This window comes from Clarias gariepinus, chromosome 4, assembly GCF_024256425.1.
Source record: "Clarias gariepinus isolate MV-2021 ecotype Netherlands chromosome 4, CGAR_prim_01v2, whole genome shotgun sequence".
NCBI lineage: Eukaryota > Metazoa > Chordata > Actinopteri > Siluriformes > Clariidae > Clarias > Clarias gariepinus.
In genome coordinates this window covers 39,069,412-39,094,251 of record NC_071103.1, presented here as the reverse complement: position 1 = coordinate 39,094,251, position 24,840 = coordinate 39,069,412, and the positions used below count along the sequence as shown (strand labels likewise).

At 38.5% G+C, this 24,840-nt stretch overlaps 1 protein-coding gene across 4 annotated transcripts in view; it reads right to left on the bottom strand.

The window, feature by feature from the left end:
• Positions 1-600: 600 nt before the first annotated feature.
• Positions 601-24,840, bottom strand: part of col11a1a (collagen, type XI, alpha 1a) — a 97,873-nt gene continuing 73,633 nt past the window's right edge. For all 4 annotated transcript variants that reach the window (XM_053494018.1, XM_053494016.1, XM_053494019.1 and 1 more), the window contains 26 exons: positions 24,649-24,756; positions 24,319-24,426; positions 22,707-22,760; positions 22,173-22,226; positions 21,670-21,777; positions 18,985-19,038; positions 18,039-18,092; positions 17,332-17,385; positions 16,939-16,992; positions 14,867-14,974; positions 14,490-14,543; positions 14,305-14,358; positions 12,853-12,906; positions 10,092-10,145; positions 7,895-8,002; positions 7,554-7,607; positions 7,360-7,413; positions 6,945-7,052; positions 5,271-5,324; positions 5,150-5,185; positions 5,013-5,066; positions 4,680-4,920; positions 3,751-3,863; positions 2,905-2,973; positions 2,215-2,448; positions 601-2,033 (listed from right to left, as the gene is read on the bottom strand). In XM_053494018.1, coding sequence (XP_053349993.1) covers positions 1,887-2,033; positions 2,215-2,448; positions 2,905-2,973; positions 3,751-3,863; positions 4,680-4,920; positions 5,013-5,066; positions 5,150-5,185; positions 5,271-5,324; positions 6,945-7,052; positions 7,360-7,413; positions 7,554-7,607; positions 7,895-8,002; positions 10,092-10,145; positions 12,853-12,906; positions 14,305-14,358; positions 14,490-14,543; positions 14,867-14,974; positions 16,939-16,992; positions 17,332-17,385; positions 18,039-18,092; positions 18,985-19,038; positions 21,670-21,777; positions 22,173-22,226; positions 22,707-22,760; positions 24,319-24,426; positions 24,649-24,756 — 2,244 coding nt within the window. In that variant the 3' untranslated portion in view covers positions 601-1,886. The remainder of the gene's footprint in view (positions 2,034-2,214; positions 2,449-2,904; positions 2,974-3,750; positions 3,864-4,679; positions 4,921-5,012; positions 5,067-5,149; positions 5,186-5,270; positions 5,325-6,944; positions 7,053-7,359; positions 7,414-7,553; positions 7,608-7,894; positions 8,003-10,091; positions 10,146-12,852; positions 12,907-14,304; positions 14,359-14,489; positions 14,544-14,866; positions 14,975-16,938; positions 16,993-17,331; positions 17,386-18,038; positions 18,093-18,984; positions 19,039-21,669; positions 21,778-22,172; positions 22,227-22,706; positions 22,761-24,318; positions 24,427-24,648; positions 24,757-24,840) is intronic.

The following is a 24,840-nucleotide window of genomic DNA, read 5'->3' as shown; positions in this document are numbered from 1 at the left end:
GCACGAAAGACACACACACACACACACACCTCTCAGCCCTAATGACTGAAAGAGACAAAAACAGCAAGTTAAATAACCATTAACAAACGAGAAGCAGGTGCGCCATGCTAATTTGCTCATTTTGCCACACTCCTGCCACACACTCTCGACTCCTGTTTAACCACACCCACACCTGTGACACTTATTTTCTGGTTTAGTACAACTCTGATCTTTTTTTTCTAAACACATTTCTGCTTTATGTAACATGCATTTATTTGTTTCCTATAGTGCTCATCCTGCACAGAGTTGTTGGGGGGCCTTAAGAGACTTTGGGCACGAAGTGGGGTACACCCCTAACAGGGTGCCAATACATCGCAGGTCACACACACAATTAACCTAATCTGCATGTCTTTGGACTGTGGAGGAAACTGGAGCACTTGGAGGAAATCCAACAAGCACTGAGAGAATGTGCAAACTCCACACATACAGACCACAAGAAGGGAATCGAACCCTGGGCTACTACTGTACACCACCGGGCCACTTTCATGTAACACATTTAAAATATTTTGAACATTTCGCCATCGATGCCCCCCAAAAAAATGACTTGAGAACACACACCGGTTTTCACGGTTGGTTTGGAATCCAGTTTTTAATATTCAGACGAACCATAAAGAACACATTTTAAACATTTTCTCATTTTAGTTACAAAAAAATAAAGAAAAGGGGGTCACTGAAAAAAAGAGAGCGTCTCATTTCATTCACAGAAATAATTTCGGAACAGAAGAGGAACAGCCTATGATATATGTTTGGTATTTTCAATTTTATAATTAGTTTTCCTTTTTTTAAAAGAAAAAAAAAATCCCTACCCAAATATATATAAAATGAAATGTGTAATCAAAGTATATTATATACAGGGCACGCTGGCCTGACTTCGCTATTGATAATAAGAATGTTTGAGGTATACGACTGAATGGACAAACTGGAAAAAAAAATAAAACAGATTGAATAAAATTAAATAGAAGGTGATTGAAAGCCACGACTGCTTAGAGGAGCGAGCACACGAGGCAGCGTTAGCGAGGCGCTTTGCGCTCGCGTGTGCCGGTGCGTCTCTCTGCTTCGGCGAGGTGTTCAGGTGGTCAATATATACAAAGGACATACGTTAGCGTTAGGAATGAGGGATGATTTCAATGCTGGCTTTTATTTTGGTTTAATAATAGGTACACAGTATTTATCACAAAAATATTATTTATTGTTTTTATTTAGTCTTTAATTTATAGATGTCGACTTCGAGAGCCGGATGCCGATACACATGCAAGTTTTGAAGTGGAATTGGAAAAAAAAAAGAACAGTAATGTACAAAACAATAATTACAGTTTTCAGCAAAATACACCTTCTTTCACTTAGCACCTCTTATTTTATTTAATTATTACTATTTTTAATAAAAATTTTTTTTTCATTTTACTCAAGCACCATAGTTGTTGACGTTCCTGTATGTCGTTTGTGTTGCACAGCACCGATCCGACTCCATTGGGGAGATCTTCCATTCTCTCTCTCCTTCCCTCTTCGTTCTCTCCCCGTGTTTGTCTCGCAGCTCTCCGTTCTGCCACTTCTCATCCGTGTCCTTCTCCTTTTTTCCCCCTCTTCTTTAACATTTTTATTTTTTTTTTGCTTTTCACACCCTCTAAACAGAAGGTGCCATGACTTATGGTATTATATTCAGCAAAAAAAAAAAAAATCATCCTTTACATCAAGACTATCATTCAAAACTTGCATGTGGCTTGAACGGAGGCTGGGTGATTCGACGGTACAAATAAAAAAAATGATTGAAAAAACAAAACAAAAGTCCTTCCCTGTCAAGTTTTTTTTCTGTTTTTTTTGTCATCGTGATGTCGTTCTCGGTTTTGATTTTAGCCAAGGAAGCAAGCCGGACCGACTTCGAATCCGAACTTCTGGTTGGGATCCCCGAAGTCGTTCAGCATGACGTCGGCGATCGGAAGCTGCTCGATTTTGGGCGTGTCGAACTCGAGAACGGTTTTTCCGTGCCCTTTCCTCAACTGCAGGACAAACGGAGACAAAAGTGTGTAGGTTAGACACACATTAACACTTTCAACATACAAAGCTGCAGGGAACATCATCCGACCAATCGGAATGCCATACTCGGGAGCAATGTGTTGTAACGAGCAATATCCTTAATTAGTGTGTGAGTGAACGTGATGTGTGCGAGGAGTTTCATACCGAGCAGGTGTCGGATAAGGCCTTCATGTAGGGGTTGTTTTCGTAGGACATCTCCTCGTCGTTAGAGCCGAGGAAGCGCAGGGCTCTGTCGTAGCTATCCGCCGCGGCATCGTGCCAGCCCACGGACTGGTGGCAGATGTAGGTGAAGTTTTGCCTCACCGAGGCCGTCAGTAGTCTGAGGAACGTCATCTGCACCGAGTTTATCGAATTGCCCTCGGCGTCCACGTACGACAGCTGGTGATGTCCACCGAAAAACAAGGGGAAAAAAAAAAAACAGGATTAATGGCAGAGAAACATTAGCAAACTGTTCTCTGTAAACTCTCTCTCTCACACACACACATACGAAACAATATTATGCTTTTAGGGTGTACAGAGAAAGGCTTGAATACTTGAATAGAAGTAGATATGTATTACACATTTTTGGCGTCCCCCCATTTTCCCTTTGAATGCATTAAATATGGATACAGTGTGTGTGTGTGTGTGTATGTGTGTGTGTGGCCTAAGTACGCCTTTTGTGCTCAAGACCTGGGGTCAGCTCATCTTAAAAACCATTTCAAAAGCAAATCTGCTATTACAGTGCATTTCTATGGCAGAGGAGGACAGTGCAGAGGAGCACGTTCGGGCCCTTTTAGCTCGGAGGAGAAAACAAAACCAAGAAGAGAAATGGAAAAATGGGACGAGTGCACTTACGAGATGGCCGTGCTTGAATGAACTGTACCATGAGCCGGGCGTCTCTTTGGGCCAGGAGGAGACGTGGACCTTTAAAATAAACAGAAATAGAGGATTCATAAACACACACACACACACACACACACACACACAAATGCTCTGCAAGCATTCAAATAAAAACAGGGATTTCTTTTTAGTGTTAGTGAATGACCTGCTTTAAATAGACTCTAATGAAACATGTTGAATGAATAGGTACAGAAAATATCAAATTCGCAGGCAGTAGAGTGACGAGAGTATAAAGTGGAGTGTATTAGTGCTGAGCAGAATGATTTACAATATGGGAAGACTTAAAGACATAAATTCCGTGCTATGTTTAATAGTGAAAGAAAGTGATCTCTCATCATTGGGACAAAAACAGCTGACCATGATCTAAAAAAAAGGCTTCAGTCTGCTGGAAGCTTAAAGATTGGACCTCAGGGTGATGGAACAAGGTCATGTGGTCTTGTGAGTCTGTTCCAGAAAGATGAGGGTAAGAAGGGAAGCGCATGAAGTGATCATGCATAGTGTCCACTGTACAAGTCTCTGGAGACAGTGTTATGATCTGGGGTTGATCAGTTACTCAGGTCGAGACTCAGTAACGTTATGGGGCAATAAAATGAAGTCAGCTGACCACCTGAATGTACTGAACCACCAGGTTATCACGTCTATGGAGGGTTTCTTCTTCCCTGGCCGTGGGTTAAGATATAAGTAAAAAAGTGTGTGTTATAAATGTTCCTGATTATTAATCAATTCTTAACGATGTTAATCAATCCACATTATCGCGTTAGCTTCCCGAGATATTATCTCTGTTTCAGTCATGACACTCACTCTGCTGGACCTCCTCTCAGGGAAGATGCAGGTCTCGCCTCCTGCTGTGAAGTTGCAGTAAACTTTGAAGGAATCCCCGGAGCATCCCTGATTAGGGTCGATAAAGTATTCACCTGGGGAGAAGCAAGCAAAGCGTCAGGACCCTCAGACTCTCCCAAACTGAGCTTATTCACCCAGAGTTACACATCAGTCACTTAGTTCAGCTTTAACAGTTTTTACTCGTTATTACTTAATTGATAATTAAGAATGCACAAAGATGGCTAGGGTTTTAAGTAGCAGTATGTAAATATTTATTACATTTAATAATGGTTTAATTAAAAAATATTTGCATTTATAATAACATTTAGATATAAGTGATAAATAAAAAGAGATTTATATTTATGTTAAATGCATTCTTTAGTGATTTTATATAGCATGCTATCCTTTATTTTTTCTTATATAATTTTTTTTTTTTTAAATAATAAAATAATGTTTAATAATTTTTAAGCTGTTGTATCATGTACATTTTTTGATTGCAGACTCACTAGCACAGATCAATAGGTATATTAGGGCACTATGATTAAACTACAACATAACGATGATCTTCCCCGTGTAAGTGACAGCCTGAATTGCAGATGAGGTGAAGACAGCAGAGGTCAAGACACCATAATTGAAGTTAATAAAAATAAAAATCCCTGTGATCAGGAACACTTTTCACGATGTATGAGTTATCTGACACATCGTAAAACTTCCACAATAACTTCATTTAGGTTTCCTTGACATCTTGATTGGACGCTAACGTTTGGGACACATCCCTGGTCGGTGTCTATATATACAGTATATCAAGTCTTTAATTATTAATTGATAAACGAAAAATGTTGCACTGCCTCCAGCGCTTGTGTTCAGATCTGTCCTTCATGTCCGGACCTGGTGCCGTTCTGTCCACTCACCATCAGGGAAGTCGGGCTGAGACAGCTGCAGGTCTTTGCAGGACCTAGCTGGGTTGTTCTGCGTGCCCATGGGGTACTTCAACCTCTCAATGTCCTGTTTGAGATTATTCAGGGAGCTGAAGATGTCCTCCATGCCCTCGCCGTAGTCCAGCCCCGCCTCGTCAGCCTGCATCTCGCTGGCACGTCGTGTCTTCTTAGAGGAGCGGATGGGCAGCGGCTCGATGATCTCACCCGGAGGACCCTGACGTTCCACAACAAAGCGAGGTCAACCTTTTAATCTTTTAGTTTCTCAGATAAAATGTGATGTTAAAGACATGAACGTGATATACTCACAGGAGGACCAGGAGGTCCCACCACTCCGGTGTCACCCTTGGGACCAGCAGGACCCTGAGGAAAACAAAATGTTAGGTTAAGTCAGTTTGTTTTGAAATGTTTCTTTAAGAAGATGCAAAGAAAATATACACACTTACACTTGCACCCTTTGATCCCTTTGGACCTTGTGGACCCTGATGAGCAAAAGAAATGATTAATGAAAGAATTTCTATAAGAATATAACACGAGTGTAGAGTCAGATATGAACGAGAGACTCACAGGAAGTCCAGGAGGACCAGGAGGACCGAGGGGTCCAGCAGCACCAGATATACCCTACGGGAAAAACAAAAAGAGTGAGAAACCGTACAAGTGGTAAAAAGGTGGTTCTGCTCACACAGGGGAGGAAATTAAGGATTAATAATGCATACGGTGTCTTCTTGGTTCTTATATCTGCGTGTGCGTGTGTGTGTGTGTGTGTGTCCGTGTGCTTGCAAACATGTCACTTCCAGACGGAACAGAACAACTTCAGGAAGAGTTTTCAGTGGAAATCAATGGAAGTCCTACAGTAGTAGAACAGAATCACAGCAGACTATGTTTTCAGTGATCTTCAAAAGCTACTTATCCATCTGTCCATCATTACCTACCTACAGTATTCACCTGCTTATTATTGCCTTCATCCATTCATCATCAAGTTCAAGTTCAAGTTCAAGTAGGCTTTATTGTCATTACAACCATATACAGTTAGTACACAGTGAAACGAAACAACGTTCCTCCAGGACCAAGGTGCTACATGCAACATAAATTTACGACATAAATTAACATAGACACTAAACTAGCTAACCAAGAGGCCTAGTTAACTGGCTAGCAGAGACAGGACAGAGAGACCTAACATAAATTACAACATAAATTAACAATAACTAACTAGCTAAGTAACATTTTTATAGACAACATAAAGTGCACGTGCAAATGTGCATCATCTGCCCATCCATACATATAGCAGGTCTCCTGTTGTCTCTCCATTAATCCCTATTTCATTCATTCATCTATTAAATAATCCATTGTGATATACAGTACAGATATTCGTCTATACATCACTTATCTATCCATCAATTCAACTGGCTATTAAACCATCCATTACTCTAAATATTTATCAATCAATATTCCACCCATGTATATCTGTTAACCCTCTAATTACTCATTAATCCAGAGACTAGCTGTTTATTCATCCATCCATCCATCCATCCATTCAATATTGTATTTAGTTATCCAATTTGTCTATCCTTCAAATAATATCAAATATAATTTTGTATAAAATAAAATGAAAAAATTTTGGATTGATAGACAAATTGCTGAATAGATAAATCTCTGCATGGAAGGATAATTAAATACAATATTGAATGGATGGATGGATGCACAGATGCACGGATGGATAAATATTTAAATATAAATAACTTTTTTTTTTAACTTAGATTCAATGTGTGTAGAACACACATTCAGTCATCCTTTGATGATCTTTTCATTCATCTGTCTAACTGTAGATCATCAAAATCTCTACCTACACAATATCTACCAAGTCATTTATCCCTTCATTTTCCGTTAGCTATTTTCCTGTTTGCCTATTTATTTATCCAGCTACTAAATCTCCTAAATCCCTTTCTATTCCTCCATGGATAATCCATCTGTCTGTTCATTTCTCCATTAGACATTCACCTACTGTACAGACCTTACCATTTATCTATCTGTTCAGACCTTTATCCGTCTATCTATAGACTAACTCGCTATTACTCTGTTCTTTCATTCATTTATCCATTTATCTTTTCCTGGTGGAATCTGGGATGAAGCAAGTGTAAAAGCAAGTGTACAAGTGTAAAAGAGGTGAAGTATAGTCTTACAGTTTTGAGGTGGGATGAAAAGAGAAAGAGAGAGAGAGAGAGAGGGATGGAAGTCACTTACAGAATCACCCTTTACACCAGGTGTACCCTGAGGTCCAGGTAATCCACGGTCTCCCTTCTCTCCCTGTTCACCAGGAGGACCAATCAGCCCGATCAAACCTGGGTGTCCCTGTATACACACACACACACACACACACACACACACACACACACACAACCAAATAAGCATCAGTGAGATACAGCAAGGTTTATTAACTGAAAATATCCATGACCATTAGTCTATGCTCGGACTTAGCCCTAAAACAGAGATCATTAACAAACTTTGATTCATGAATGACAGGTTTGTAAGAGTTTAAATCTCACGGAAAAGATTCCACGACAGGATTTAGTAGTGAATTCACATATTTCTGGCCCTGGAATTGGTGTAACACACCGCCAGACGAAGGTGACAGGGTGGAAAATTGATTCTGACTTACCTTCTCACCCTTGGACCCAGGGTCACCTTTCAGGCCAGGCAGTCCAGGAGGTCCCTAAAATTGAAGAGCCAACACTGATAAATCAGCTCACATACAGTAATAAGGTGGAAGAGAGGGAGCAGAAGCAGATGAATAGGAGAGAAGCGATAAAGAGTAAAACAGGAGAAGACAGGAGAGAAGTGAGGCGCTCTCACCATCGGCCCGGGTGGCCCGTCTTGTCCAGGTGCACCGGGAAGTCCTTGTTCACCCTGCGAGAAGTAGAAAAACCATAGATTGTGTTATATGAGGGATTATTGCCTCTGTGTTGCACTTCCGCCTCGCTATCGATTGGGAGCGGATGGCAGGATGATTAATCGCCTGTGAAAAAGTCTGCTCAAAAAATGGAGAAAGAAAAAATAAAACACTTCAGACACCCATAGAGGATATCGATTATTCTCTTAGGGTGCCCAAGCTGCTGCTTGACAATATCTGGATTTGTGTGTGTGTGTGTGTGTGTGTGTACATTGCCCAAGTAATTGCCTAAACTGACACTCACCACAGGACCAGGGATTCCTCTGAGACCCTCAGGACCAGGCTTTCCGGAAAGCCCTTGGGGTCCAACTGGACCTGTTTTACCGGGTGGACCCTCGGCTCCTGCTTCACCCTGCACACAGACGGTGGTACTTTCAAATCAATTGAAAAATCATAAATGACTTAAACAGTGATTTTTGAAGTTATTTGGGGGGGTCTAAACACAAAATCCCCTTGTTTTCTAAAATTATGTCATGAGGGTATTAGTAACACCGTTACTAATGTTAAATGCCACTGTGCCTATTCTCTTTCTAGTGTGCCTGGGTGCAACTACATATAATTTCTTTTTACACCATCCAGGGCTTTTTGGGGTTCTTAACATCGTAAAAAAAAAAAAATCATGACAATCGGCAGACAGTTTGAAATCTGCTGGACTTTTGTGTGTGTTTTTTGGCTGCTTCCTGAATTAATTGATTGAAAAGTTATAGTTGTGTGGTGTTCTTTGACAGCAGCAGGTTCCCTGGGTTCGCGTCCCAGTCAGGGAACTAGCTTAATAGCTGTAAAAAAAAAAAACCTAACATTAATAGTATAATTATTTCAAGGTTGTATTATAATGTATAAAAGTTGTTTTAAAGTATTTGCAACAAGATTTTGGGATCGTTCGTTTAACGTTATCCCAGTGTCGCAGAGTCAATGTTGGTCTAATGTCCTTTTATTGAAGTAACTCAAAAACACAGGCTAATGGTTCAGCTAGCGGTGCCGTGTCCATTCTACTTGCGCGGATAATTGCCGCCTTAATTTGTTTCAATTAGATGGCTGTAGAAACTGCTAGATACCATATTTGAAGTAGGAGTATTTATTTGCCTTACTAATACAATTCTCATGCCCAGTTGTGCTTTTCTGTAAGTTTATGTTCTCATTAGAAGTCTGAATGGAGCACACAGACACCCCTCTCTATTTGGGGTATTCGGTTTATTCCAACGGAGAGCGCTGAGTAGTATTGGCTGAACCGCTCACCAGCACGGCTGTAGGAGTCAAACAGAGATATTACGATCTGAAACACCCCGGTGTCGTGTTGACCGCGGTGTGAGGAACCAATAACCAATCTCAGCTCGCCACATGACAACGGTATGACTTTAATAAATGTGTAAATCACAAACCGCTTCAGAATGTCTGTTTGTAGAGCATCTTTAGCATCAGTGTTAAACTCATAACTGATAGTGTTAGTGTTAATGTTAGCTTGTTAGCCTGTGCTACGATCCAATCGAATAAAATGAACACTACAGGGCCTCCGAGTGGCGCAGTGGTAAAGTGCTCGTCCTATCATCCGGAGATCGCTGGTTCAAACCCCAAGTGATGGTGTTTTCCTCTCACAGCCGGAGGTCTAGAGAGAGCTGATTGGCCGAGCTCTCTCAGGGGGGAGAGATGAAAGGTACTCGCGCTCCCACATTAATCACGGCTCTACAGCCAATCAGGGGCGTCTGTGAGCTCGCACACGCGGAAGCAGCGGCTAGCGTGTGTGACTCCGCCCCTAACGGTGCGTGAGCAAGCAGTTCGAAAAGATGGGGTCGGCTGACATCATGCGGTTCGGAGGAAACACGTGATTGTCTTCGCCCTTCCGACTGAGGGGTAGTAGTAGCTTTAATGTGGAGCCCCCTAGTGACGGGGAGGAATTGGCCACGACTAAATTAGGGAGAAAATTTTAAAAATTAAAAAATTAAAAATTAACACTACAGCACTAAAATATATCCAGACTGATATATAGTACTGTATTACTGTGTAGATTTAATATAGTTGAATTAAATATGAATTCGTATGAACAATGTACATTTTTGATGACAATGCCGTGAAATTGTGCCACCTTAAAAACATTGAATACGTGATGCCTCTGGATATATACTGTACATATATAAATATATATATATATATATATATATATATATATATTTTTTTTTTTAAGCCTGGACTTCTGCTTGCCTGAGGCTCTATACACAATAAAGCTAATGCTGATTCATCTCATCTGTTAATTTCCAGGTTCAGTGGTTATGTTTAGGTGTTACTACCGTACACCCCGGCCTCACACAACATCCCTGGACTTAAAAACCAGGGCCTTTTTTTTTTTGGTATTTAAACACAACCCCCTGTGTGTTTCAGGCTGCGCAGTATGTACACTCACTTTGCTATTCCACTAAAGACATTTTTATGCCGAGATCCCATCTTACCTTGGCTCCCTTCTCGCCCTGCCTGCCCTCAGCTCCTGCCGCTCCTGGGGGTCCCTGAAGGACAGGAAAAAAAAATTAGTATATGTGATCGTGAGAGTGTATTTCTTTTCTCCATCTTCCACAGGAATACCTGATACCTCACACAGCACCTGATATCTGCTTCGGTTCCGAGAGAAAACTAGAAACCCAAGATAAAATATTAAAAAAATATATCTTAGAGCAAGTACAACTCTGATAGCTAGTGGCTATAAGTTCTCTCATTTTAATACCTGCATTAATAAGTAAAGCAGAGTTCTGTGAAAAGAGCCAACCAGATATCTAAGCTGTTTTCCAGAAGAAGAAGAAAAAAAGATTAAACGCGGATTTTACATTCATAGGGCTGAATTACGGATGCAGATGGTGAGAGAAAGAGAGCGTGGTTCCTCCATATTAAACATCTCTGCTGATTAAACAACTCTTTTTCCCTCTTTTTAATCCCTCAGTCATTAGCAACTGCATCTTCTGCCTAAAAGTCTCATCATTTTGTGATCATATTGTACAAAGAAGAAGTGATTTTTTTTTTTCCCCTGCCTGAATAACGCATACGTGAGGAGTGAACTTTGTTATCAAGCTGGATGAAATTTTAAAATGAGCAACCATGAAGCACGAACGAAAATATATATTTTTTGCTGCGGAACGGATTGTTCTTTATAGACTCATCTATCTGTTAATCTGTTGAATTTCCTTGAGTCTGTCAATTCTTTTATTCACGACAAAGATTCATTTATATTTTGATTCGATGGCACGTTTACTATTCGCCACTGCAATTCATTCCTGACTCGACCGTTCAGCCAATCATTTGGACGTGACCAAGATTCGGTTCTTACTTCTTTATTCGATGAATCAATCTGTCATATCAGAGCAAATCAGAGATTCACTCCACCTCACTCATTTCTTCGACAAATCATTTAGCCTCGACTGAGTCACTCCTCCTGTTCAGCGAGCGACATTTCCTCGTCTCTCGTCCAATAGATCAGAAGTTACATTTGTGGAAATTTTTTTAATTTACAGTATGACTTAAGAATTAGATGAATCATTTGGTTATGTATTAGATTTCCTCCTCTCTTATTCAGCAGCTTAGTGTTAAATCATTTTCACTAATCTATCAGAATTAAGAGATTTCTTCCACTGGTGGATAGATGATCTTTGTTTGAATCAGTGAATCCTGACTTTAAAGCCTTTAAAACCTGAATCCTGTTCAGACTTATTAGATGCGTCTTGGACCTTTTCAGCATTCTAGACATGAACATACGATCTGGATATTAAGTAATTCAGAAGCATGGCAGTGGTGGCTCAAATGGGTAGAGCTCTGGGTTACTGAACAGAACGTTGAGGGTTCAAGCCCCAATACTGCCGCTGTTGAGCAAAGATGTTAACCCTATCTGCTCCGGCGGTATTGTATCCTCTCTGACCCCAGCTTCCTAACTGAAATATGCGAAAAAATCCTTTTACTGTTATCCTATACAGTATGATAACCTTCCCATACACACTGTATAATACTGTATATATTTTAGACATAAACATGCAAGCAGATTATATTATAAGCATTCTGAGTGTGTGGAAAGGTTACCATACCTAATAATTACCATTTCATTATGTGTCATATATCTGTTATCTTTACAATATTTATGGTATTTATTGACCATCTCCACTTCTATGAACACACTTGAAACAATTTGCATGTAATGTTATATGATCAAGAACTTGAAACAAGCTGCTAATCACAAATATCATAGTGGATAAATCCGTTGCTTTAACCTGAGAAATCATTTTTTAGTTGTGTTTGATTTGCAGGATGATGATAAGTAAATTGAGTCAAAGATTAACATGATATAATTTGCCAGCACACGTCATACTGAGACATTTTTCCCCCGTCAGCATTACACATTTTGTTTTTTGACAACACCGCCGAGACGTCGAGCCCAGCCCTGAGTGTTTCAGCAGGAGTGTGGAGGTGAGGACAGGCAAATGAATTAGAAAGCACCAGGGGGGCTGTGAAAGAGAAAGCTACTTCCTATCCATCACCCTGTAGGTCCTTAGTGTGTCTATTAAAAAGACAGAAGTGCTGTTTTAAAAGGTGATACCGATAATTCATTGCCTGATTCTACAAAAAAAGCCAGTCCTCAGGTGAAGGCTGCTCCGCTGTTTCAGAGCACGTTTTATTAATCTAGTAAGAATTTTTTCGAACTTAATCCCACTGGAGTCGTGACATCGTGTCTACTGACGAGCCAACTTTAAAATGGGTCGAATATGACGGCTGAACTCTCTCGGCTCTTCCTTACACGCTTCCTAAAGTAAGTTACGAGATTGTTTTCTCATCACTGTCACTCAGGATCGATATTGAAACGTCTCTCGACCTGATCGTCCGAGGAGTCGGAAATGAGCACGGGCTCAGGTGCTTCTCTGCGTCTCGATCACGTAAATGATGAATTATCAGCTGCTCGAAGTCGCCTAAAGAGTTTCTTTATCCGAATGAAGGATGACTCGGCTCTCTACACGTCTCGCCGGAGTCAAACGCAATTTCCTCTGAACATTTAAAAAAATAAATAAAAATGATAAAGTGTATGATAATGTTGTTTCTGCTGCCTCTTAAGACAAACAGACAAACAGCGCCAGTTGACAGGGCTGAGATTTTCCCCAGTCTCTTAAAGATAGAGCCAAGTGGAGTGTGTTGATGTGATAAATGGGGGAAAAAATACAACAACAAAAAAAGTAGACTTACTCGTTTTCCAGGAGGTCCTGGAGGTCCAGCTTCTCCAGATGGACCAGGAGGCCCCTACAGCACAGAAACAGAGGTTATAATAAGGTAAGAACTATTAATATACTTTATAATCAATCTATTTTATGACACTATCAATACTGTATTTCATCATCTAAAAGTTACAAAATAAATCAACAAGTTTATGGACATGAGAAACCCTGAGCTGTATAATTTTTAAATGTCCAGTTAGCACATGGACTTTGAGCTGTTTTATTATTAAATATTTAATGACTTTTTCTTGCTGTAAGCAGTATTATGGGATGCTTTGGAGCCCCTCCAGACCACCAGGGGGTGCCATTCATTTTAATAAATATATGAAAGGGGAAAAAAATGCTGTAAAAAGGAAAAAGAAAAAACTAATATAATTTATAAAAAGGCATAATGTGTTTATTTCAATCTTACCCAAAAATTAAAAAATTAAATTAAATTAAAAATAATACAGTGTGCAGCAGCTAAATCGACAATCGTGATTAGCTTGTTCGCGGCTCTTACAAACATTACATTTCATTTAACAGAAAAATCTTAACAGTTTCTTCCTTTTTTTTCACTTTCCCACAAGTTTTCAAAGTATCAAATTAACAAAAGAAAATAAACTTAGAGTTAGCTATCTGCATAGAAATAAAATTTACACGTAATTATCTGGAAATCAAACAGACGCAAACAAACGCTGAGGCTTACACAATATTATATTCGAAGCGCATCGTGATGAAAAGCACACGGCCGTGATAAGCTGAAAGGAATTTACGAAGTCACTCAGCTGTGTGATAGAGCCGTATAAATCTCTAATCAGAGAAGAGAGCTCGGATGGTTCGGTGTGAAGGTTTCATAGCACTACAAATCTCTCCTCATTAAACTTTAATAGGACTGCAGGGTGGAGATAGGGCGCCGCATTAAAGCCGGCCGCACAATGCACGAGCCGACACGGCAATCTGTATAAAACACAGCCTTCAATACCTTCTCTCCACTGGAAGGTAAATTAAAGATTTTCCTCGTGGCCTGAGAATCTAAATTACATTCATAAATTATAAGAAGGATCACGATTTATAGAGGCTGATGAAATACAAGAAAATCTGTCCTTCCTATTTCCTGATTATATTTCACCTCATTTATTACTGCATATGCATGCCATCATGGATGGGAAAAAAAGCTCTACTACAAATTAGTTTATTTATATTTATAATAAGATTGAATATGAAATCGTTTAAGCGGTATCCGAACTGCACGACACTCATATAAAATCCCATCAAGGCCAGGCGTAAGCAGGTTTTCAGATTTGTAATAGCAACAGCAATCTCTAGAGGGCGTTTTTCAGTGTCATGCCCGGATTTATATTACTGATGAGCCGTGATTGCATCTATTCAGTTTTGTTTTTGTTTCAAAAGTGATACATAGAATCAGATTTTGGGTACTTACAGGCTGACCAGCCTCACCATCTTCTCCCTTGTCTCCTGAGCTTCCATCAAGTCCCTATTATTGGGAGTATAGTTTGGAGTTAAACAGGAACTAATTGTGCATTTTCTTTTCTAAGTTCAGATGAATACTAAACCATTTGATGACAAATTGCATATTTATAGATACACATAGAGTTTAATACTCACAGCAATACCAGGCTCACCAGGAGGTCCAGGGTCTCCAGGAAAGCCAACAGGACCCTACAACAACAAATGATCAGGATACAGTGAGTTTAACTAAATAAAAACTGTGGATTATATACAAAAACAAAGTACCAAGGACACATCTGCTATAATGATAAGTATAAAAGTCATGAGATGTTTTTAAACAATATTTGAACAAGGAAATGAAAAATGTTGATGAGTCATTAAGGGATAATTATTACACTAGCATGAATTTTCAGTAATTTGTCTTAAAGTGCACTATGCAGGAAAGGCTAATAATTCATATTGCTATAATAGTCAATTAACTGTATTCCATTAGCATATCCGTCAAAAAATATTTTTACAGTAGATGCACTTACAGGATTTCCCTTAGGGCCGTCATCTCCAGGTGGTCCTTTAGGTCCAGCAGGTCCTGCAGCACCAGGTGGTCCAGCTTCTCCCTTTTCTCCTCTCTCACCCTTGGGGCCCTGCAGATAAAATCAGAAAGATGAGTGTACCAAGCTAATGCCATCGATGTACACCAAATATCTGAAGCATGCGTGGGCCAAAAATATCAGAAAAGCACGAATCAGGAATGAACACACTACCTTAGCAGTCCATAAAAACACCAAAAAATAAATTGACTAAATGCATGTCTTTGGGGTACAGCCAAAATCAAAATCATGTCTCTGAGGGACGCTGTAAAATATGACACATTAAGTGGACCAAGCAGAAATTCCTGAGGTATGAGTGGATGGAAATACTGTTCCTAACATACACTGTTGGGTAATAAATATGAATGCAATGGAATTCTGTCCGTGAGGTATTCCAGAAAATAACAAATATGAGTTGAGTGAACATATCCATGGGGTATGCCGCAAATACCTGAGGTATGTTGTAAACCCCAGAAGCAAATCCCTAAAGTATTCCATAAATCCCAGAGATACAGTGAAGATCTCTGCAGTACACCGCAAATCTTTGAGGTACTCCATAAATCACTGAGGTAGGGCATAAATTGCTGAGGTACCTCATAAATACCTGAAGTAAGATGTAAATCCCCGAGGTATTTTTCCATTTTTCTAAGTTACCAAGTAAATTCCTGAGGTACTCTGTAAATGTCTAAAGTAGACAATAAATCACGGAGGTACACCATAAGTCGATGAGGTACCCGGTAAATCCCTGGGGTACACAATAAATCCATGAGGTACCCAGTAAATCTTTGAGGTACACCATAAATCCATGAGGTGCCCTGTCAATCACTGAGGTACACAATAAATCCATAAGGTACCCGGTAAATCCCTGAGGTACACCATAAATACATGAGGTTGCCAGTACTGTAAATCCCTGAGGTTCACCATAAATCCATGAGGTGTCCTGTCAATCACTAAGGTACACAATAAATCCATGAGGTACCCAGTAAATCCCTGGGGTACACCATAAACCAATAAGGTACCTGGTAAATCACTGAGGTACACAATAAATCCATGAGGTACCCAGTACCTCCCAGAGGTACACCATAAATCCATAAGGTACCCGGTAAATCCCTGAGGTACACCATAAATACATGAGGTTCCCAGTACTGTAAATCCCTGAGGTTCACCATAAATCCATGATGTGCTCTGTAAATCAGTGAGGTACAGTACACCATAAATACATGAGGTTCCCGGTAAATCCTTGAGGTACACCATAAATCCATGATGTGCCCTGTAAATTACCGGGGTAGACCATAAATCCCTAAGAAAGCTTGTCATTTGCTAAGTTACACTATAAATCTCTGAGATACAGTGAAAATCCCTGGGGTACCCCATATACTGAGGTATGCTGTAAATCCTTGAGTACATCAAATTTGCTAAGGTACACAGTAAATCCCTGAGGTATAATGAAAATCATTCCCTGAGGTACACTACAAAATGCTAAGGTGACCCCTAATATTGGTGAGGAAGTACATCACAAATCCCAAAGGTTTGGTGGAAATGACTGACGTACTCTGCAAACAACTAACAACATAAATTACTGAGGTATGGCATAAATAAATAAGGTGCTCTGTAAATCACTTAAGTATGGTGTAAATCTCTAAGGGACACACTAAATCCCAAAGGTGTGGTGTGAATGGACTGAAGTAAGTCAGGTCACAAACTCTCTGAACACTCCTGAGCATTCCTGAGCTACATTTTAAATGTAAATGGACCAAACTGATGTACCTGATGTACACCATAAATCAGAAACCTGCATGCAAAAAAGATTTATTAGAATAAGAAGATACTACTTAAGAAAAGTAGTATACATTTAAGCATTTCAACTTTTGCAACTGGAGAACTACCTTTCCACTAAAGAAACATCTTCTTAAGACATATCTCACATGAGAAAATCTGTTTTGAAATGTGATTTGAAAATTCCGATTAAAACTTCAAAGTTAAACACACCCACACACACACTCACACAGGCCACTTACTCCTGTTCCAGGCTCTCCAGGAGGTCCAGGATTGCCAGCTTCACCTTGTTCTCCCTGTAAGAGATTTTACTGGTTAAAAGCTTCACCATGGTAACCAAACCCAGATCTACGGCGCTGCTTGTCAAAAAAGGCAGCATAATTAAATATGACAGCAGCACGGCTGAAATAACACGAGCAGCAGTTGACAAGCTCTCGCTTTATTTCCGTCGATATACATGTAGGTGAGCTAAATGCGGTCATCTCTGTACCAGGCTATTCCCAGATCTCTTAGCAGGACAAACATCCTGGAGGTCTCACTCCAAAGTCATCTCATCAACACAATTAAATATTGATACTGAGAGATGAGACCTGACAAATAACAACATGACCAGAGGAAGAGGAAGCGTTACTAACCTTCTCTCCCACTGCTCCCATGCCTCCAATACCACCAGGTGGGCCTTGAGGTCCCTGAACAACAACACCAGGTTAATAAGAGAGGTCTGTAGAAAAGTGTGTTTCTATGTGTGTGTGTGTGTGTGTGTGTGCACATATCTTCCTGCAATCTAAATGGCTTGCCTATACAATAACATGAAGTAAATAAAAAACAACAGATTTAAGACAAAAGACAATAAATGTAATCATGAGCAGCGTTTGCGGGGACCAAGCACCAGTTGCAAATAGTTCCCCTAGTGGCTAATTATTGCCAAGTACAAAAAAGTGACTGTAGTGAACACGAACAACAATATTTTATATTCATTTTCACTCTAAACCAAAAAAGTGCATACTTAGGACTGATTGGTGTTTACTATTATTATTAATAAAAAAAAAAAATAATAATAATAATAATAATAGCACTTATAGAGCACTTTTAGATGTACACAGTAGTAAGATATAGAATAAAATAAAAATAAAATGTACTTGAGTACAACAGGTAAAATTAAGGATAAAACAAATATAGTGTATGTGCAAAAACAATCATGAGAAATAGAACGTACACAAATACAGAACAAAAATAGCTAGTCATGTAGCATATGAAAACTAAAACATTAAAACTATAATTTTAGAATAAACAATCTATAGAAATGTAGTAAATTTAATTTAATTCTGTTTAAGCTACTTACATCAGCACCAGATGGACCCTGAGGACCTCTTGGACCCGGTGGACCAGGTGGACCCTGAAGACAGAGACACATGGACATCATTTATAAATATTGGGCACAATTTACTTTAATTATTTAATCAACAATTAATATATTCTATTGTATTTTATTTTTTTCTATTCTATTAATAATTATGTACCTATTCATGTAACAGAATACAGCTTCAATTATTGTGTTTGTGTATTATATAGGGCTGTAGCATTTGGCAAATTTCTGACAGATTAGACAACAAATTAATTTCGTAATATAATGAACTGCATCGTAATATAATGAACTGCATCGTATTGTAATTTACAGGAGCATAAGAAAAATGTGAGGTCTGCGTAGGAGTATTTTATCCAAAAAATTACATATGGAAGATTTTTAATAATGATTTCTGAAAGATATTATCGTGTTTATTCCCCTAAACAAAACATTTGTCTTTGTTTGATGTTTCTTTATTTGTAGCATGGAAATTGAGTTTTTTTTTCCTTTTTTTGTTTTAATTAACAAAAAAAAAGTTATCATTGCGTAAATGATAACAATTTATTAACGTTAGGAATAATCCAAAAAGGAAGCTCTGACTCTAGTGCTAAACTCTGTGTGAACTTCGGCTCACTTCCAGGAATTTACAAAGAGCTAAAATTCAAGTACCGAATAACAGACTATATGTTGAATTAATTGGCAAAATATATTTTTTTTTTACTAAGTTACCAAACCCCTTATTTAAATCTATATGATAAAATAAGATTTCTACAAAGTTTTCCTTGTAAAAACAAACTCACACTGGCCATACTCAGGAACCGCACATGAAACAGTAATGACACATGGTATCAAATTGGAACGTGTTGAACCAGGAATCTAAAAACATTCCAACCTCAAATCACCGAAATGCCACTTAATACCTGATTAAGGACCAGACACTCACCATAGGGCCGACATCTCCGTTCTCTCCCTTCTCACCTGGAGGTCCAGGAAGACCCTGCAGAAAAAAAGCACACATACTTAATCAGGAGGAAGGAAGGAAGGAATTGGCTCTGACAATGTGCTAGTGGTGGAGATTCCTTCCCTCCATGATAACTAATACACATATCTGTGAACAAGCTGTTACTAGAGAAATGGTCACCAGCACATTAGTGTAAACTTGTAAAAGTGAATCAACACCTCCTGACCAATCAGAGTGCAGGATTAAACAGTGATGTAAATGTGAAACAGGAAAGGGACAAAGTGCAGTGTGTGTGTGTGTGTGTGTTTGTGTGTCGCTTGAGGTTGGAGTGCAAGCTGATGTGAGACTGAATTGCTAAAAGGATGAGCTCGTCGTTAGTGATAAACACTCGAGCATAGGAATGAGAAAGAATAAAAGAAGAAAACTTGGCGTGGATGGAATTACACACTGCTGTCATGCGGGCAGAGAGAGAGAGAGAGAGAGAGAGAGAGAGAGACTGACTTTTTAAATCATTTCTCCACGGCTGTGCTCTTACGTGAAACCGGATTTTAGGCTATTTAAACTCATTTTCTGCCTCTCGCTCCTTTTTTCTCAGCCCTTGGTGGGCAGAGTTGTGACCTCAAGACACTACAAAAGCTTTTCCGCCCACGCTAGAGCGCTGGGGCTTATGCAAACGCGCCACACACACACACATCTCACGGTTCAAACACAAGGAAGGTCCACAATTGTTCCTGTCTTTTTATCTACTGCCACTCTTTCTTATATTGCTTTCATTTTAAAGCTTTGACGTCTGAACTTTAAAGCCCTCTTATTTTACTATTTCTGTAACACATTAACGCAGGTCTCAGAGCGCCCCCAATGTGCGTGAGTGTTAATGCGCCAGCTTAAATAACCCTCTTTTTTTTACACCTCAAATTCCCTTGATTGCACTCCTCCTCTGAACACACTGTTTCAGTGTCTATGTAAATGCGCGACAGCTGAGCAAAAAAGCCAAGGGCGGCCGATCTTCTTTTCTGAGGTCACACTAGGGGGGAAATGTAGGTGTTTTTTTGTTTTTTTTATTAATTTTTTTTTATCCCAGCCAATACAAAATGTAAAAAGACCAACAATAATTTTAATGTTATGGCCCTTTTTATTTTTTTATTTAAATTAAACACATATTTAAAGTTTATTCTCTTAGAAAATTTTTACTTTATTGATGTCATCTGATTATTTCACCCCAGCAGTAGTGTACACTAGCCCTGACATTTACTCTAATTGCTCGTCTGGTCTTCATCCGGCTCTCCATCTCAGTCTGACGTCTAATTCTCTGTGATATTTACACTCCAGGTATTGAGGGGATTCACGCAGCACGCCCTCATGGTCGGACACAATTAGCAAAAAATAAAATAAATAAATAAATAAATCGGTCTTTAAGGCCAGTGGAGAGCAAGCGTGGTATGAGAACCAGTGTCCTAATGCGTAGTGGAGCGCATCAGCACTCCAGAGTAATTACTGCAGGCACATTACGGCCAATTAAAGCTGAATCGAGTCGAACGGCTCGGAGGTTTGGTGGCCATCGACGTAGTCGATCTAATCTCATTGTGGTGCTGATTCCACTTCATGGAGGCGAGCTCGTAATTCGTTTGATGATGAATTGAGAGATCGGAGATGCTGATGGCTGCCTGGGATATTATTATCACAGAGACAGGCATACTGCACACTCCCCTCGGAGCGCTGCATTTACTCGAGAAAAATATACTTTAGGAAATAATAATGATAAAGAAATGTTAATCGAATTAATTAGAAAACTAGTTAAAAAAATATGCCCAATAAAAAATAGACAAAAACGGCAACAAAAATTTATTTTTTTATATGACAAAATTTGATTTAAAAAGACTAAATCTAAAAGCAGGCAAATTTTTTTAAATATACAGAGCATTAAATGCTATGTATATTTATACAATTTTCACATTTTATTTATTATATATCATAAAAGTATAAATTAAAAATTGAGTAACATAATATTAATTAAATTAAAGTAATAAAACATAAGTATAATAGTGATAAATATAAAATGTAAAGCGTCTTTATTTAATATTAATACATATTAGAGAATGTCAATAAATATTAATATTAATAATGAATAATAATTATAAAAAAACAATATAAACATTTTTAAAATAAATGCTGTTTATAAATGGTCAGATATATATGACTGGTTAAGGGGCTGAGTAACTAAACATCTGATTGGTCAAACAGTTTTACATTGAAGGTCATGGAGTAACAAATTTATACCTTTTAAACTAAATCGTGGATAAAAAAATTAACAGAATGCAGCTTTATATTATATAAAAGTGTATAAAAAAGTATATAACTCGTTAAAAGTATAAAACCCGTGTTTCTGTTATGCCACAGATTTCATAATTTATGTAATTTATTACATAAATTAATATAATACTGATTATCGATTACGTCTCCTGATCTCTGTATATGTGTATATAGACCTCATTGCCATGGAAACCTCTTTTAATTCTCTCCTTCAGTATACAGCATTGTGTTTAGTCTCTGTGCCTTATCCGTGACATTAAACGCCTGAAGAACTAAAGAAATAGTTTGAAGGCTCGTCTTCAATATTGTAGCGTTGTGAGTAATACACTGGTACGAGAGACAGGTGCGCGGACTCACCTGCAGGCCGATGGGTCCGGGTGCTCCGGGGAAACCTCTCGTTCCTTCGTCTCCTTTCTGTCCGAACATTCCCTGCTGTCCTCGAGGACCGGGCTCTCCATCCCCTCCCTGCAAACACACACACACACACAAATCAGATCTAACTTTTGTAGCTGTAGCCTAACTAGATAATAAAAAAACTAAACTTATAATGTTAATTAAAGTTAAAAAAAATTTCACTCTTCAGTTACGTTCACAGATTTAAAAAAATTGAAGCAAAATCATTTATTATATTTCCAGTTAATTAAACAGCGAGTAATAGAGTAGTAGTGTGTCCTGATTATATATAACATCATATAATCATGATTAGCTCATTCATATATTAACTCATTCATAATTATAATAATGATTGTAAAATTATTTAACATACTTTAACGTGACAATGAGTCTGTGTTTACACTGAAATAAGGTGTGTGTGTGTGTTTGTGTGTGTGAGTGTGTATGACCGAGTGAGTTCTCCTTACCGCTGGTCCTGGTGCTCCGACTGGACCCTGCAGACCTGCTGGACCTGGAGGACCCTGGAGAAGAAAAAAAAAACACACAAGATTACACATCAGAAAATAATTACTAGCTATTTAGTATTTTTTTCAATTTGTATAATTTTATAATTTATTCATTAATTAGACAGTCAGTAATCACATGATGCCAAATAGTTTTTAGTTTTAGTTATAGTTTGCTTTAACATATAATATAATATAATAAAATATAATATAATATAATATAATATAATATAATATAATATAATATAATATAATATAATATAATATAATAGTCGCAGAAGGACATGTGATGGTGAAGGAAAATAACTGGTTAAATATACAAACAAATAATTTGTCAAATTTGTTGTTATTTAATGTTGTTTGTGAAAACACACTTGGTGCCGTGCTCTTGTGTGCAATTTTATTCAAACCTAAAATTTAAGTCATGAAATTATAATAAAAATCTGAAAAAGATTTGTTTAATAAAGGAGGAAGAAGTGAAGAATTCTAAACACTCACCTGTTCTCCTTTATCGCCTTTACTTCCTTTCTGTCCTGGTTCTCCTACTTCACCCTGAAACACACACACACACACACACACACACACACACACACACACACACACACACACACACACACACATTATTATCACAAACCACACTACATCAGGGTGTAGACGCACGTGCGAGTGGGTGGGCAGGTCTGAAGCGTGTGGGACACTGACCATGTTAAACCATGAGCATTAATGTTTAGCCCAGTGAGACTTCATTAGTAATGGCCTGGTCAGGGTGACGCTGCTGTGAATTACACTAGCTGTTTCTTAGCATTCAGGGAAATAGGAATAACTAACTATCTACATTTGTTAGAAATATTACAAGTAGGTATGAAGACATATTTCGAGTTATGAACTAAAGTGATGTAGTTGAGGTTGAGGAACTGTCAGAGCTGGTTACCAAGCGCAGTGCTACAGTAACACGCCTCACATTTCTACATCTAAAAAGTTTACATTGCTGTTTTTCTTCCTCCCAGAGGACATGTTAATACAAGTCATTTTAGATTTTTTTTATAATAGTGGTAAAAATATATTAATAATGGTTTAGGCCACGGCCACTTTATGTTTGTCATCTGAAAGCAACAAGCTAACCAGCTAACTGTGATGAGTAACATATAGATATTTATACTGTAAGTACAGTATACACATATTGTATGTTTAAATTAAAGGCAGAATTTCCATTAAAAGTTAAATATGTAAGCTGAACAAAAAATAGTAAAAAAGTTCAAATTATGTTTATGTTAAAAACAGAATTAATTTGATTTAAAAACTTTTTGGGGGGGATAATTGATATACTATCTATATGTAAAAGCTACGCAAGCCCTAAATCTATTTGGTATTTCTATTTTCTTAGTACATGTCTGTATGAGGATTAATCTAAAGCTAATATTTGTATCACAGTACAGCTTTTTTAAGAGTAAACCATGCTGCTGTGTGTTTGACGCGTTGACCAGCAATGTTGATTTGGTGTCCTGGTGCTTCTGAGCAGGAATTCTAAGATAAATAAGCATTGTTTCTCTTTTTTTTTTTCCCCTAGTTGGAGATCATAAATAACAAGCTACAACATTTTGGTTTAACACAGGTACCGATCGTGTCATGGTGTTATATATCTTTATTACATTTCTGCTTTTCATTTATTATAACATTTGTATTTCCTTTTTTTGCACTTTAACACTTTCTTTGAGTGTCTTTTCTTATTTTTTTTTCCTTTCAATCATTCGTCCACTTTGTTCTGATTTATTCCTTTTGTTTTCCACACTAAAAAGCACTCGCTGCTGCATTATAAATGCATACAAGTCCGGTCTAATGAGTTCCTATTGACTGAAAGATAAAACACGGCACGTTGAAGACTGTACGTGATAAACGCTCAGTCCCTCGTGCAGGACTCTAATGAGACGTAGAGACGGAGAGCCGATGGCGCTGATTATGATGGATACGGTCCTGGATACGGGAGACTGATGTGTGCTGCAGATGGACGAGTGTTTGCGTGCCGTGATTATGATTAATCACATGTGGAGCTTATATGAGATCGGAATGGAATAAAAAGCTACTACTGTCTCTGTTTTTTATCTTTTCTTACCTTATCACCATCCTCTCCGGGTGGTCCCTGGGGTCCAGTTGGGCCTGGCAGACCGACTGGACCTTGGACTCCATCACGGCCGGCTGGACCTGCTGGTCCTTTCTCACCCTGAACACACACACGTGAATATTAAAACCGGTATTATGTGATAACAAATACATATGAGTCATTCTTCAATAAATAAAAAATGCTAATATCTTCTAATATCTATCTTCCTGTTATAATAAGTCTTATAACAGGAATCAAATGCTTCAGAACATGCTTGTTTAGGACATAATCAATGACAAAAACCTTGAACTTCTAAAAATGACTTAAAAGCCCAGTACTTACAGGAGCACCTTTCTCTCCAGCAGGTCCTGGGGGTCCCTGAGGTCCAGCACGGCCGGGTAAACCAATCGGACCTGCAGAACCGGCAGCTCCTCGCTCACCAGGTGAGCCCTAAAAATACCAAACAGATAAACCTCACAATGTTTCAATGATCAGATATTCATATTATTGCACTGGAAGTGATCATGGTCACCT